The sequence below is a fragment of the Heliangelus exortis genome, chromosome 5, assembly GCF_036169615.1.
Source record: "Heliangelus exortis chromosome 5, bHelExo1.hap1, whole genome shotgun sequence".
NCBI lineage: Eukaryota > Metazoa > Chordata > Aves > Apodiformes > Trochilidae > Heliangelus > Heliangelus exortis.
The window spans coordinates 38,273,050-38,286,922 of record NC_092426.1 but is presented as its reverse complement, the minus strand read 5'-3'; the positions used below and the strand labels follow the sequence as shown (position 1 = coordinate 38,286,922).

The 13,873-nt window shown below is 46.7% G+C and overlaps 1 protein-coding gene across 1 annotated transcript; it reads left to right on the top strand.

Annotated features, from left to right (window-relative positions):
• Positions 1-939: 939 nt before the first annotated feature.
• On the top strand, positions 940-12,460 carry VPS18 (VPS18 core subunit of CORVET and HOPS complexes). The gene is made up of 5 exons (XM_071744737.1): positions 940-1,121; positions 6,842-6,983; positions 7,174-7,265; positions 7,983-9,853; positions 11,160-12,460. The coding sequence occupies exons 1-5, from the start codon at positions 1,031-1,033 to the stop codon at positions 11,886-11,888; spliced, it is 2,925 nt and encodes a 974-aa protein (XP_071600838.1). The 5' UTR covers positions 940-1,030; the 3' UTR covers positions 11,889-12,460.
• Positions 12,461-13,873: the final 1,413 nt, after the last annotated feature.

The following is a 13,873-nucleotide window of genomic DNA, read 5'->3' as shown; positions in this document are numbered from 1 at the left end:
CAGGGGAAAGGGGCACTGGAAGCCACAGACCCAACCCTGGATGCAGGCAGCTCAGGATTTTGATGATTTTGGTGATGTAGCCAGCGTTTTACTAGTTGGTGCTACAGTGGAGTCATTGCAGAGGAGTTTTAACAGACACGTTTAAAAACAGCCCTTTTTCGGTTGCAGTAAGTTGAGAAATTAGAAATTATCGTGTTTGTGCTGCAAACCATCACAACCAAACGAACCCAGTGGAGCAGGGGGATGTGCTCATCAGGTGATGTACCACAGACACGGCTGCAGACCAGAGGGCGGCAGCGAGCAGCAGCCGATGCACAGGGTCTGCAAGCCTTGCTGTGCCTGAACGCTCCCCAAGCCCTGGAAGCAAGGGTAGGGGCTTATGAGCCATCATCAGGGCACTGTAAGGGACACGAAGCTCCGCTCTGCGACTACACCCGCATCTAACAGACGCGCAGCCCACCCGTGCCGCCGCCATTTCGTGGAACACACGCACTCCCCTCTCCCCACCTCCCATCTCCCCCCCTCCTGTCTCCCCATCTCCCCATCCCCCCATCTCCCGCCTCCCACCTCCCCGCCTCCCGTTTCCCGTCTCCTCATCTCCCATCTCCCCTCCTCCCCGTCTCCTGTCTCTCGTCTCCCCTCTCCCCGTCTCCCGCCTCCCATCTCCCCGCCTACTGTCTCTCGTCTCCCTTCTCCCCGTCTCCCCGCCTCCCCTCTCCCTGCCTCCCATCTCCCCGCCTACTGTCTCTCGTCTCCCCACTCCTTCTCTCCCCGTCTCCCGTCTCCCCGCCTCCCGCCTCCCCACTCCCCGTCTCCCCGCCTCCCCTCTCCCCGCCTCCCGTCTCCCCGCCTCCTGTCTCTCGTCTCCCACTCCCCGTCTCCCCACTCCTCCTCTCCCCGCCTCCCGCCTCCCGTATCCCCGCCTCCCGTCTCCCCGCCTCCCGTCAGGGCCATGTGACGGGGGTCAGGTGAGCGCATGCGGAAGCGGTGGACGCGGGGCTGCGGTGCCGGTGCGTGACCGTTACCGGCCATGGCCTCCATCCTGGACGAGTACGAGGACTCCCTGTACCGCTCCGCCTCCGTGCAGCAGAGCCGCGCCAGCGTGGGCATCCCGCACTCCGGTAAGTACGCGGTCCTGTGCCCGGGCCGGCCCCTATGTGCAGCGCGGCCCTGTGGTTACAGCCGGGCCCTGGGCACCGCGGTGGAGCGCCAGGCCCGGTGTTTGGCCGGCTGAGGAGCCCCTTCCCGCCGCTCGCCTTTCCCCGGGTGTGCGGGGAGAGCCGCTGCGGGTTTCAGCTGCTCGTTAGATGGAGGCCGAGTCGGGGGTGAGGCATGTCAGGGGGTGGGGAGTGTTTCCAGGGAAAGTGTATCCCCCTGTATGAGGCGTTATTTGCTCTGTGTCAGGTTTTGAGGCAGGGACGCTCAATTCTGAGGGAACTCCGGGGTGATGCATCCTATGAGGAGAGGCTGAGGGAGCTGGGGGTGTTGAGGCTGGAGAAGAGGAGGCTCAGGGGAGACCTCATCACTCTCTACAACTCCCTGAAAGGAGGTTGGAGCCAGGGGGGGGTTGGGCTCTTTTCCCAGGCAACTCTCAGCAAGACAAGAGGGCACAAGAGGTCTCAAGTTGTGCCAGGGGAGGTTTAGGTTGGACATTAGAAAGAATTTCTTTAGGGAGAGGGTGATCAGACATTGGAATGGGCTGCCCAGGGAAGGGGTGGATTCTCCATCCCTGGAGATATTTCAAAAGAGCCTGGATGTGGCACCCAGTGCCATGGGCTGGGAACTGCAGTGGGAGTGGATCAAGGGTTGGACTTGATGATCTCTGAGGTCCCTTCCAACCCAGCCCATTCTATGATTCTATCCCCTCTTGGTAAAACTGAGGTGCTGGTTATGTCTGGGAGGGATTCATTAGGCCCTTGTGCCATGAAGTGGTATTCTGGTGGAGACCTCTGTGCCTGAGGTGGCCATGTCTTCATAGGTACAAATTCTAACCACACCTCAGCACTGTTCAGTTAAGAGCTGTGGTAGTTGTCTGGGCCCATCCCACCTTTTTTTTCTTCTTTTTTTTTCTTCCCCCTTCCTTATTTTTGAGGAACCCAGCTGTTTCAGTATTCCATCTGTGTGCGCAACCGTACCTGTGTGGAGTTAGTGTCCAAACCCAGGAGCAATTTACCACAAATTTCTTTTTTTTAGAGTGGTTCCCTTAGGCTGACTGTATTACCACAGTTTAGCACAAATTTTGTTTTTTAGGGTGGTTCCCTTAGGCTGGCTGTATGATGTCAAGGGTACTGCTGAAGAAGGTTATCAAGAATTAAGTTTTCTTCATTTTTAAGCTTTTATGCCAAGGTCTGGGAAGCACTGGTATACTGTTCTATTCAGGGAGGTATACACTCCAAATGAAGTAATTTTGTGATGATTTGTGAGGTTTATATATGTGGTAAGAGTTGATAAAATTCTGTGTATTTATTGGATATACATACACAGAATTCCTCTGAGTCTAGGTACTGAAGTAGATATGTCTCTGTGTTGGTTTTGGCATGCATAATCTTTTTTGGTGTAATGTCATATAAAGAATAAATGTCCTGAACAGGTGTTGTGCAGAACAGTGTTGGGAAAATCTGTGTCACTAAAAATAAATTTTCAGGGCCTCAGGTTTTCTTCTTGACTGCTGCAGCACTTTTTCCAATAGTGGCTGTCAAATGATTGAGAAACCTGCTTGAGTGCTGACAATGGATGTTGGCAAATGAAGTTTGGGAAACTGTTCAATGACAAAGACACAGGCTAATTAGGATTTTAATTATTCTTAAATCAGACTGAAGTGGTAATTTTGAACTAAACTTGTGCTGGCAGAGGTTGCGGGCAATCTGAAGTTTAAATAAATTTATTTTGGAAAATGATGCAAGTGAATAACTACCTTTTTGGAAGATGTTGAAATTTATTCCTCTGTTTCAGTTAGTTGCTGCTTGTGTTTATTAAATTGCAGGTACAGTTTCTTAAAGTTTTAGATAACAAAGCAGTGACTGTTGCCAACCTAAAGTAGTGCTTCACTGTAAACTTCAAGTTTTGCAGTTCCAGCTTGAAGGGGCTTATTTTGACCCACTGACTCCAATCCACGGGCTTGAACTATGACTGAATTTAAAAAAACTCACACAAAACCCCACCCCAATTCTAAATCCCTGCCTTTGCATAGGTGCTTGTCACTCCCTTTCCTTCCTATGATTGGGTTTTTTTTGCTGTCTTAGTGAGCCTTGTTTTACTTGGTAGCAGTCTGAAAAAAATTCAAGATTGCCTGAATGAATGTGACTTAAAAATCTGTTGGTTTGTGGGTTGTTCCCATCACAGTAATCCTTTTTTTTACATATATAAATGTGTATTTATATTGGTTAGCTGTGAAATCTTGTGAATCTGCAGCTTGGGAGCTTTGTAGGCTTTGAAACACAGCCCATACCATGAAATTTAAACTGTGGCATTGAGGCCCCCTGATCTGAAATGAAGTACATCTGTCTGTCTGAAAAGAAAAGAATGCACATTTTTGTAAGTGGATAATATGTAAGATGTTTAGGAAATGTGTGTTGAACAAAAAGGTGGCCTGCTCAGGTTGTGGTTGCTTTCTGTTCTGCATGTGCATCTTTCTTCTAAAACAAGAAGCATTTTAAGATCCTGCTGTTGGTCTGGCAGTGGATGCAGTGTTATCAGGCTGCTTTCCATATTAAACTGGATTTTTCAACAGCAACAGGACTGAAATTTTCAGGATAATTTGGGGGATGTTGTAGATGAGTATGTTTTGAAGTGGTGCTGTTAGTCCCAGTCCTTTTTAGGATTGAAATCTGCTTCTTCTGAGATACAATCCCAGGTGTCTGTTTTTGTTTTTAAGTTTACATCTTTATGTTTAACTACTTTGGTGATGAACATCCTTAATGATAGCAAACCTTCTTAATTTTTAATCTTTCTGCCAGGCTAACAGCTGCATGGATCTGCTTGCTTTAGAAATCCTTCACTCATGCTTGGAACCAAACAGATGGGTTGATCTAGGGATGTTATCAATCTGTTCTGCTTTTTTAGCTTGAGGTAGTGTGGTCAGACTGAAACTGTCTGCTTTTTTCTTTGCATATGGGAAATCCCAGTCCCTGGGAAAACTTGTCTCATGGGACAAAGATGAATGAAACTTTGTGATAAGATCTGCTTGTGGACACATATATGTTCTAGGATTTTGCTAATGAGTGCCATGATTTGATTTGGGTTTTAGATGAATGCCTTCTTATTTTGCAGTTCACTGGCATATCTGACCTCTTGGAGGTTTTTAAACAGTGTTGTCCTAAGTTTATCCATCTTTAATGAAAACTAACTGTGTCATGCTGTTGCCACGTAGGGTTATAGGTATATCTGTCTTAAAAGTTTCAGGTTTTTGACCCCTTGCCTACAGCTGGGTTTTTGCCTTTTTTGTACCAAATGACTGAGTCTGAAATGCATCTTGTGCTTTGTTCTTTTGCACTGAACATCAGCAGAGGTTTTTAAAGCAATATATTTCTAGGTTTTGTTTATTTATTAACATGTTTCTCGGGAAGTCTCCTACTTCCCTCAAGTCAGACCTTACTTCTCCATTCTCTGCCTTCCCCACTTAAATCTCCTTAATAAGTAATCTCTCAATGTGCCTTCCTATAGATGCCACATTTCCCAATCTGACTGGAACTAAGCTGACCAGCTGTATACTTAATTAGACACACCAACTAACTTGCTTGGGTTGTACACATTCATAGAATCATAGAATAGGCTGGGTTGGAAGGGACCTCAGAGATCATCAAGTCCAACCCTTGAACAACTACCGCCACAGTCACCAGACCATGGCACTGAGTGCCATATCGAGTCGCTTTTTAAATGTCTCCAGGGACGAAGAGTCCACCACCTCCCCAGGCAGCCCATTCCAATGTCTGATCACCCTTTCTGTGAAAAAATTCTTTCTAATATCCAATCTGAACTTCCCCCGGCACAATTTAAGACCATGCCCTCTTGTCTTACTGAGAGTTGCCTGGGAAAAGAGACCAACCCCCCCTGGCTCCTACCTCCTTTCAGGGAGTTGTAGAGAGTGATGAGGTCTCCCCTGAGCCTCCTCTTCTTCAGGCTGAACAGCCCCAGCTCCCTCAGCCTCTCCTCATAGGATCTGTGTTCGAGTCCCTTCACCAGCTTGGTTGCCCTCCTTTGGACCTGCTCCAGGACCTCAATATCCTTCTTGAACTGAGGGGCCCAGAACTGGACACAGTACTCAAGGTGTGGCCTCCCCAGGGCTGAGCACAGGGGCAGAATCACCTCCTTGGACCTGCTGGTGACGCTGTTCCTGAGCCAGCCCAGGATGCCATTGGCCTTCTTGGCCACCTGGGCACACTGCTGGCTCCTCTTCAGCTTCCTGGCAATCCAGACTCCCAGCTCCCTTTCTGCCACTCTGTGCCCAGCCTGGAGCTCCCCATGGGGTTGTTGTGTTGAACCTCATCCCATTGGAATCAGCCCATCTCTCCAGTCTGTCCAGGTCCCTCTGCAGAATCCTCCTGCCTTCCAGCTGATCAACACTTCTCCCCAGCTTGGTGTCATCAGCAAACTTGCTGATGATGGACTCAATCCCCTCATCCAAGTCATCAATGAAGATATTGAACAGGACTGGGCCCAGCACTGATCCCTGGGGGACACCGCTGGTGACCGGCCGCCAACTGGAAGCAGCCCCATTCAGCACCACTCTCTGGGCCCGGCCCTCCAGCCAATTCTTAACCCAGTGCAGAGTACGCTTGTCCAAGCTGTGGGCAGCCAGCTTTCTCAGGAGGATGCTGTGGGAGACGGTGTCGAAGGCCTTGCTGAGGTCCAGATAGACCACATCCACAGCCTTTTGAAAAGCTTTACTGTTCATCAGTTTGTCAGGTTTTCTTGGTTGGGCTTAAAATGCAACATGTGTCAAGCTTCATCCCCTTAACTCTAACCTTAACTGGGCATTTCTTAGAATTCAGGCTCAGTTCTTGAAAGGATCTGAGGATTAGGTTAGTCTGGCACCATTTTGGGATTTGCAGTGAAACAGTGAACTACTCTGAATGAGTTTTGGCTCAGAAAGAATATATGCCAAGACTGGAGCACTGATTCAGGTCTTGGTTAATGCTTTGGCTCTAATAAGTAAGTTGCAAGCCTGGGCAACAGCTGGAAAGTTGCAGTTGGGATAGGATTATGGTTGGTAAAACAGGGTTATGGTAAAAGCATCATTGTGACCTCCAACAGACTTTACTCTATGGAGAAGTCTGCTCTGTGGATACATGACTTTAAAATAACTTTATCTTGTGTATGATGGATGTCAAGTTTGGTAGCTCATCTAATTCCAGTATGGAATAAAAGAGAAATATGTTTCAATTAACTCTGCTTTGGTCTCTTGGGTAGCTTGTGATGGGAATGTCAAACCAGAGCCCTCTTTGTTTTTTTGTAATTCCAGCCATTCTGTCCTGTCTCGAACAAATAAACTGCTGAGCAAAGAAAACAAATTACTTTGTGATTCTACTCTTGCTTTCATTTTTTCTGCAGTTTATTTTACAGTTTTATGGTTTCTCCTGAAATTCTTTGTACTTTTATACTAATGCTTGTGACAAGTTTGAAATTCTGTGACAAGACATTAAAGGGTACTATTACTTTTCTTTCCTATTATACATATATCTGTGAGTGCTGATCTATGTTCAAGCTCCATGAAGCATCCTCCCTTTTCAGCAAAACTTGGCAATGATTCTTCTAATTTTTTAGGCTAGATTTTGTGTGGGGTGGTTGTTGCGGGTTTTTGTCTTCTTTTGGTTTTAATTGTTCTTTTTTTTTTTTTCTCCAGGATATGTGAATGCACGGCTGGAGAAGGAAACACCAATATTTAACAAGCAAAGGATTGATTTTGCTCCTCCAGAGAAAATTAACAGCTTAGTGGTGTCTTCTAACCAGCTCTGTATGAGCCTTGGCAAAGACACCCTTCTCAGGTAATGCTACCAGAGACCTGAAATTACTGCTTGTTTTCCACAGCATTTTTTTTTTTTTTCCTAAAAGTTGTTAAGAGAACTTACAACTACTAAATGGGTAAGAAGCCCCGAACTCAGTGTGGAAAACAGTAAGCAATTACACCTATGTGAAGTTTTGTTACAAGCATAGTTTCATGGTTTCTCTTTGCAGGATTGATCTTGGGAAGCCAGATGAACCTAATCAGGTCGAGCTGGGACGCAAAGATGAAGCCAAAGTCTACAAGATGTTTTTGGACCACACAGGTGAGGCAAAGCACTGTGGATATTGACAGACAGTGGTTGGCAGCAGATGCATAACAGGCTCTGGTGAAGGGGTGCTTTTTCTGTTCTGTCTGTAAGGAGAACAGGTGGCTCTTCTGTGGTCAAGATTCCATTGCCTACAGGCACTGCCTACTGATTTGTCCCAGTGCTATCAGAGAAGCTTTGTTGTGTGTACATTGTTGCTTTTGAATTCTCTGAAATCAACATTTGCAGTCAGGCTGTTCTGAGCAAGGTCTCTAAAGCCAATACAATGAAATCTTTGCAGTCACCCTGTGCTTTATGTGTTTCTGTAAGAATTATTAAAAAGGACTGTAAAACATCTACAGTATACTGTGGACTCAGATGATTTTAAAAAAAAAAAAATTGGAAAAAGATGCTCTCATCTGTCACCAACTCCGAGGATACAAGAGAGCTCTGGGAAGTGTTTATCCCAGAACATATATTGAAATGGAAGAATACCTTCTTGCTGAGGTAGCTGGGGCTGGTAATTCAAGTTTGTAACATACAGGCAATAGCCAGGTGATCCAGCATGGAAATCCCCCACATCTCTATGAATGCCTGGGGAAGTCTTGGATTAAATATGTTGATATCAGAGCTTATCGAATGTGAGATTCCTGGAAACCTCAGGAATTTGGCTTGCTTAGGCACAGGGTTAATTCATTGTCTCCTTTTCCTTTCCATACCTCTCTCTGTTGGCAGGCTCTCATCTCCTGATTGCTCTGAACACCAGTGAATGCCTTTACCTGAACAGAAGTGTTCAGAAGGTGCGAGCACTCTCCCGCTGGAAAGGCCACTTGATTGAAAGTGTGGGCTGGAACAAATTTCTTGGCTCAGAAACCAACACTGGGCCTATCCTGGTGGGGACAGCTCAGGGACACATCTATGAAGCTGAAATTTCTGTCAGCGAAGGAAGCCTCTTCAGCACTAATCCTGACCAGTACTTCAGACAAGTCTACACTCTGGAGGAAGAATCAGGACCTGCCCCGGTCTGCTGCTTGGAGATTGAACGAGGGATAGAAGGGAAATTTTTTATTATAGCCACCACTCGGAAAAGACTCTTCCAGTTTGTTGGCAAAGTACCTGAAGGCACAGAGCAGCAAGGCTTCGGCTCCATATTTGCTCTGCACGCTGACCATTTGCCCAGCTTCCGGGAGTTTCCAGCCAACCTGGGTTTCAGTGAGATAGCCTTTTACACTCCCAAACTACGCTCCAAACCCCGCTCCTTTGCCTGGATGATGGGAAATGGTGTTTTATATGGTACCTTGGATTACAGCCGTCCTGATTCAATCCTGAGTGATGAACGGGTCTGGGTTTATCCTGCTGATATTGACATAACTGTCAACAAGCCAATATCCATCGTCCTTACCCAGTTTCATTTCTTGTTGCTGCTGCCTGATCGGGTGAAGGCTGTCTGCACTCTGAATGGGCAGGTTGTTTTTCAGGATCTTTTCCAGGAGAAGTTTGGCTTACTGACACGTATGATCAAAGATACCACAGTCCAGCAGATATGGATCCACACGGAGAAAGTGGTGTTCCGCTACCACGTCCAAAGGGAATCTAGAGATGTGTGGAAGATGTATATGAACATGAACAAATTTGATTTAGCCAAAGAGTATTGTAAAGACCGTCCAGAGTGCCTGGATATTGTGCTGGCAAAAGAGGCAGAGCACTGCTTCCAAAACAAGAGGTATTTAGACAGTGCCAAATGTTACGCACTCACCCAGAACTACTTCGAGGAAATCGCCCTTAAGTTCATCGAAGCCAAGCAAGAAGAGGCCCTGATGGAGTTTCTGATTAAAAAACTGAGTAACCTGAAGCCTTCTGAGAAGACACAGACCACCCTGCTGACCACGTGGTTAACTGAGCTGTACCTGAACTGGCTGGGTGTGCTGGAAGGAGACCTCTCCCAGCGCAGTCTCTATCTGGATACGCGGGAGAAGTTCCGCACTTTCCTGAGCAGCCCTAAGAACAAGGAATGTCTGTTCAATAACCGGGCGTCTATTTATGAGCTGTTGGCAAGCCACGGGGATACAGAACACATGGTCTATTTTGCAGTCATCATGCAGGACTATGAGCGTGTGGTAGCTCACCACTGCCAGCATGATGAGTATGATGAAGCTCTAAATGTGCTGTCCAGGCACAGAGATGAGAAGCTCTTCTACAAGTTCTCTCCAGTCCTCATCCAGCATATTCCCAAGAAGGTAGTTGATGCTTGGATTTCTATGGGCTCTAGACTGGATGCTAGGAACCTCATTCCAGCCCTTGTTAACTATAGCCAGAGTGCCAGCACCCAGCAGATCAATGAAGCCATTAGATATATGGAGTTCTGTGTCTATCAGTTGGAGGAAACCCAGCAAGCCATTCACAACTACCTGTTGTCTCTTTATGCATTGTGTAGGCCAGACTCGCTGCTATCATACCTGGAGCAAGCAGGAACCAACCCAAACAGGATTCACTATGACCTGAAGTATGCATTGCGCCTGTGTGCAGAGCATGGGCACCACCATGCCTGTGTCCATATCTACAAAGTGATGGAATTGTATGAGGAGGCTGTGGATCTTGCCTTACAGGTAGGAATGTGTCTGTGCATGCATGCTATGAGGTTATGGGAGTGTAGCATTGAGAGGAACTGGGCAGACTCATCAGTATAGGAGCTGTGCATAAGTCTAGGAAAAAAGACCTGTCTGTGTTAACATACTTGTGTGCTTTTGCAGTTGTTTTAAGTAGATAGTAGTAGATGGCCAAGAAGGCCAATGGCATCCTGGGGTGCATTAGAAAGGGTGTGGTTAGTAGGTCAAGAGAGGTTCTCCTCCCCCTCTATTCTGCATTGGTGAGGCCACACCTGGAGTATTGTGTCCAGTTCTGGGCCCCTCAGTTCAAGAAGGACAGGGAAGTGCTTGAAAGAGTCCAGTGCAGAGCTACTGAGATGATTAAGGGAGTGGAACATCTCCCTTATGAGGAAAGGCTGAGGGAGCTGGGTCTCTTTAGTTTGGAGAAAAGGAGACTGATGAAAACATCAATGTTTTCAAATATGTAAGGGGTGAGTGTCAGGGAGATGGAGTTAGGCTTTTCTCAGTGGTGACCAGTGATAGGACAAGGGGTAATGGGTGTAAATTGGAGCATAGGAGGTTCAAGTTGAATATCAGAAAAAATTTTTTTACTGTAAGGGTGACGGAGCCCTGGAACAGGCTGCCCAGGGGGGTTGTGGAGTCTCCTTCACTGGAGACATTCAAAACCCCCCTGGACACGTTCCTAGGGGATGTACTCTAGGGGGCCCTGCTCTGGCAGGGGGGGTTGGACTAGATGATCTTTCGAGGTCCCTTCCAACCCCTAGGATTCTATGATTCTATGATTCTATGACTGTGACAAGCTGTAATTGAGGGTAGAGCCATGGAAAGTACAAAGGGGAGTGCTGTCTGTCTTAAGCTCAGTCTCTAACATACCTTTAACATACCTGCATTTATGTATAGCTCAGGATTCTAATTACTTCCTATACCTAGCTGGGATAATTATCACAGAAGAATGCCTTTTTTAGCTTAGTCCGACCTTCAGGGAGGTGTTGGATTTTTTTCTGTTGACATTGTTATGTGTCTGCTGAAACGTGTGGCCAGCAAAAATACTATAACATGGATCTGCCCTTATTGTAGTGCTGGCCTTTGTTGTTCTCTGCTGGGCAAATCTTCAGGGAGGAATACTGGTGAGGAAGAGAGGTGTTTGACTTGTAAACAAGGAGCAAACCACTAGTGCAGCCCTAGGCAGTAAGATAACAAATTTTCTATTAACGCCTCCTGTAATGGACAGCAGGCTTCGATGTTGAATTCTGGATAAAACAAAGAGGGAAGCTTAACTCAGTTTCTTTGCCTGTCCAACTTGTAGGTGGATGTTGATCTTGCCAAGTCCTGTGCAGATCTCCCTGAAGATGATGAAGAACTCCGGAAGAAGCTCTGGTTAAAGATCGCTCGCCATGTTGTTCAGGAAGAGAAAGATGTCAAGAAGGCCATGGCCTGCCTCTCCAGCTGCACCCTGCTGAAGATTGAAGATGTCCTGCCATTCTTTCCAGACTTTGTCACTATTGATCATTTCAAGGAGGCAATCTGTAACTCCCTGGAGGACTACAACAAGCACATTGAAGAACTGAAAAGGGAGATGGAAGAAGCCACGCAGAGCGCCAGGAGAATCCGAGAGGACATCCAGGAAATGCGCAATAAGTACGGTTCCGTGGAGCCTCAGGAAAAATGTGCTGCTTGTGACTTTCCACTCCTAAACCGCCCTTTTTACCTTTTCCTTTGTGGTCACATGTTTCACTACGACTGTCTCCTCCAGGCAGTTTTCCCAAACCTTCCTGCCTATAAGCAGGCAAAACTCGAAGACCTTCAGAAGAAGCTGGCAGCTACCAGTCAGCCTTCCAAGAGCTACCATCGTCCCAAGGACACAGACACAATTAGCTTGGGGAAGGGGCAGCAGAGCAGGGAACAGATCAAAGCTGACATTGATGATATTGTGGCAGCTGAATGTGTGTACTGTGGGGAGCTGATGATCCGATCCATTGACAAGCCTTTTATTGACCCTCAGAAGTATGAAGAGGAGATGCAGAGCTGGCTGTAGTTTTCCAAATCTGCAACTGGCAATGCACCGGACTGGTTTTGTTCACAACCTGTGAAGCTTCTGTGGTGGGAATATAACCTCCAGAAGCAGAAACACAGTGGCTTCTGTGGAACTCTAAGGAAAGAGTAACAAGACCCCATTATCAGGATTACAGTGAGCTAATCTTGAAAAATGGGGATATACAGCTATGGCTGTCCAAGAACTTGAACAATAGTTAGAGCTCACCTTACTGGAACACATTTAGCAGATATTAGCTGCTTGCAGTTCTGAGGTTCTCAGTGTGAAGCTAATAGAGTGCCTTGTCTGGAACTGGGAACAGCCTATGATTTTTTTTTTTCCTTGTTGTGTAGTGTTTTTTGGTGAAGACAAGCTTAAAGGGAAAGGTAGTTAAGAACACAAGCAGCGTAGTCTTCATTCATCACTTTCAAAGCTAGAATTGCCTTTTGTTTCCTTTTTGCTGAGTCTATAACCTCATATATGGAAAGAACATGAAAGGACAAATGCTCTTGTGTATGTTTTTTGTAAACACCATGCTACACAAATACATATTTCTACACGGTGTACTATAAGAATGTGTTTAATTCTTGAGCAGGAGTGTCACATAATACACTTAAGTAATTTGCCTGCATTTCAGTAACTCCCACAAGCCTTATGGGCAAGCCCATGCAATTGAAATGCTCTAGGTACTGTTTCTGTCAATACTTCCTAGCATCTGTTCACCCCTTCCTCACTCTTTTTACCCTATTTCTACTATGACTGTCTTTGTATAGTGAGTGGGTCTTGGTTTTGTCTTCACTCCAAACCAGAACTGATAAATGCAGTAGTAAGATTTCAACTGATACTCTGCAAGCAGGAACACAGCCTCTTTGTACTGTCCTGTTCCTCTTCAAGCTGCACTTAAGCACTCGACTAGACATCTAGAACTGCAGAGTCTTTAAGGCTGGAAAACACCTCCAAGATCATCAAGTCCAATTGTCAACCCAACACCACCATGCCAATGAAACCATGTCTTTAAGTGCTGTGTCTGCAGGTTTTTGAGCACCTCCAGGGATGATGACTCTACCACTTCCCTAGCCAGCTTGTTCCCATGCCTGACCACTGCTTCAGCAAATAAAGTTTTCCTAATATCCAATCTGAACCTCCCCCTAGAGCAACTTGAATTAATTTCCTCTCATTCTGTCACTGACTACATGGGAGAAGACACTGACACCCACCTCACCACGACCTCCTTTTCAGGCAGTTGTAGAGAGCAATAATATCTCCCCTCAGCCTCCTCTTCTCTAGACTAAATCCCAATTCTCCCAGCCTCTCCTTGGAAAACTTGTGTGCCAGACCCTTCACCAGCTTTGTTGTTTTACTCTGGCCATGCTCCACCAACTCACTTTCTTTCTTGTAGTGAGGGGCCCAAAACTGAACACAGTACTCAAGGTGTGGCCTCACCACTGCCAAGTGCAGGGGAACAACCACCTCCCTAATCCTGCTGGCTACATTATCCCTGAGACAGGGCTGGATGCTGTTGGCCTTCTTGGCCACCTGGGCACACTGCCAGCTCCTCTTCAGCTGTAAACCAGCACCTCCAGGTCCTTTTTTGCCAGGCAGCTTTCCAGCCTCTCTTGCCCAAGCCTGTAGCATTGTCTGGGGTTGTGACAGGAGTGCAAGACCTGACACTTGGCCTTGTTAGAGCTCATACAGCCCATTGATCCAAACTATCCAGGACTATCCAAGGCTGATGGACCTCAGCCCATTGTTCCAAGTTATCCAGGTCCTGCTGTAAAGCCTCCCTATCCTCAGGCAGATCAGTGCTCTTGCCCAACTGAGTATCCTCTGCAAGCTTACTGAGGAATTAATCCCCACGTTCAGATCACTGAAGATATTCAGCCTGATCCCAAAACTGAGTCCTGAGGAACACCACTTGTGAGTGGCTGCCAGCTGGATTTCACTGCATTCATCACAGCTCTCTGGGCCTGGCCAGCCAGCCAGTTTTT

What these genes read in the sequence shown, in the direction of transcription:
- VPS18 (XM_071744737.1), top strand. Translation starts at nt 1,031, where the DNA reads ATGGCCTCCATCCTGGACGAGTACGAGGACTCCCTGTACCGCTCCGCC. An exon ending in GGCAAAGACACCCTTCTCAG is followed by an intron (nt 6,984 to 7,173) that starts GTAATGCTACCA and finishes TTCTCTTTGCAG; the next exon opens with GATTGATCTTGGGAAGCCAG. An exon ending in GATGTTTTTGGACCACACAG is followed by an intron (nt 7,266 to 7,982) that starts GTGAGGCAAAGC and finishes CTCTGTTGGCAG; the next exon opens with GCTCTCATCTCCTGATTGCT.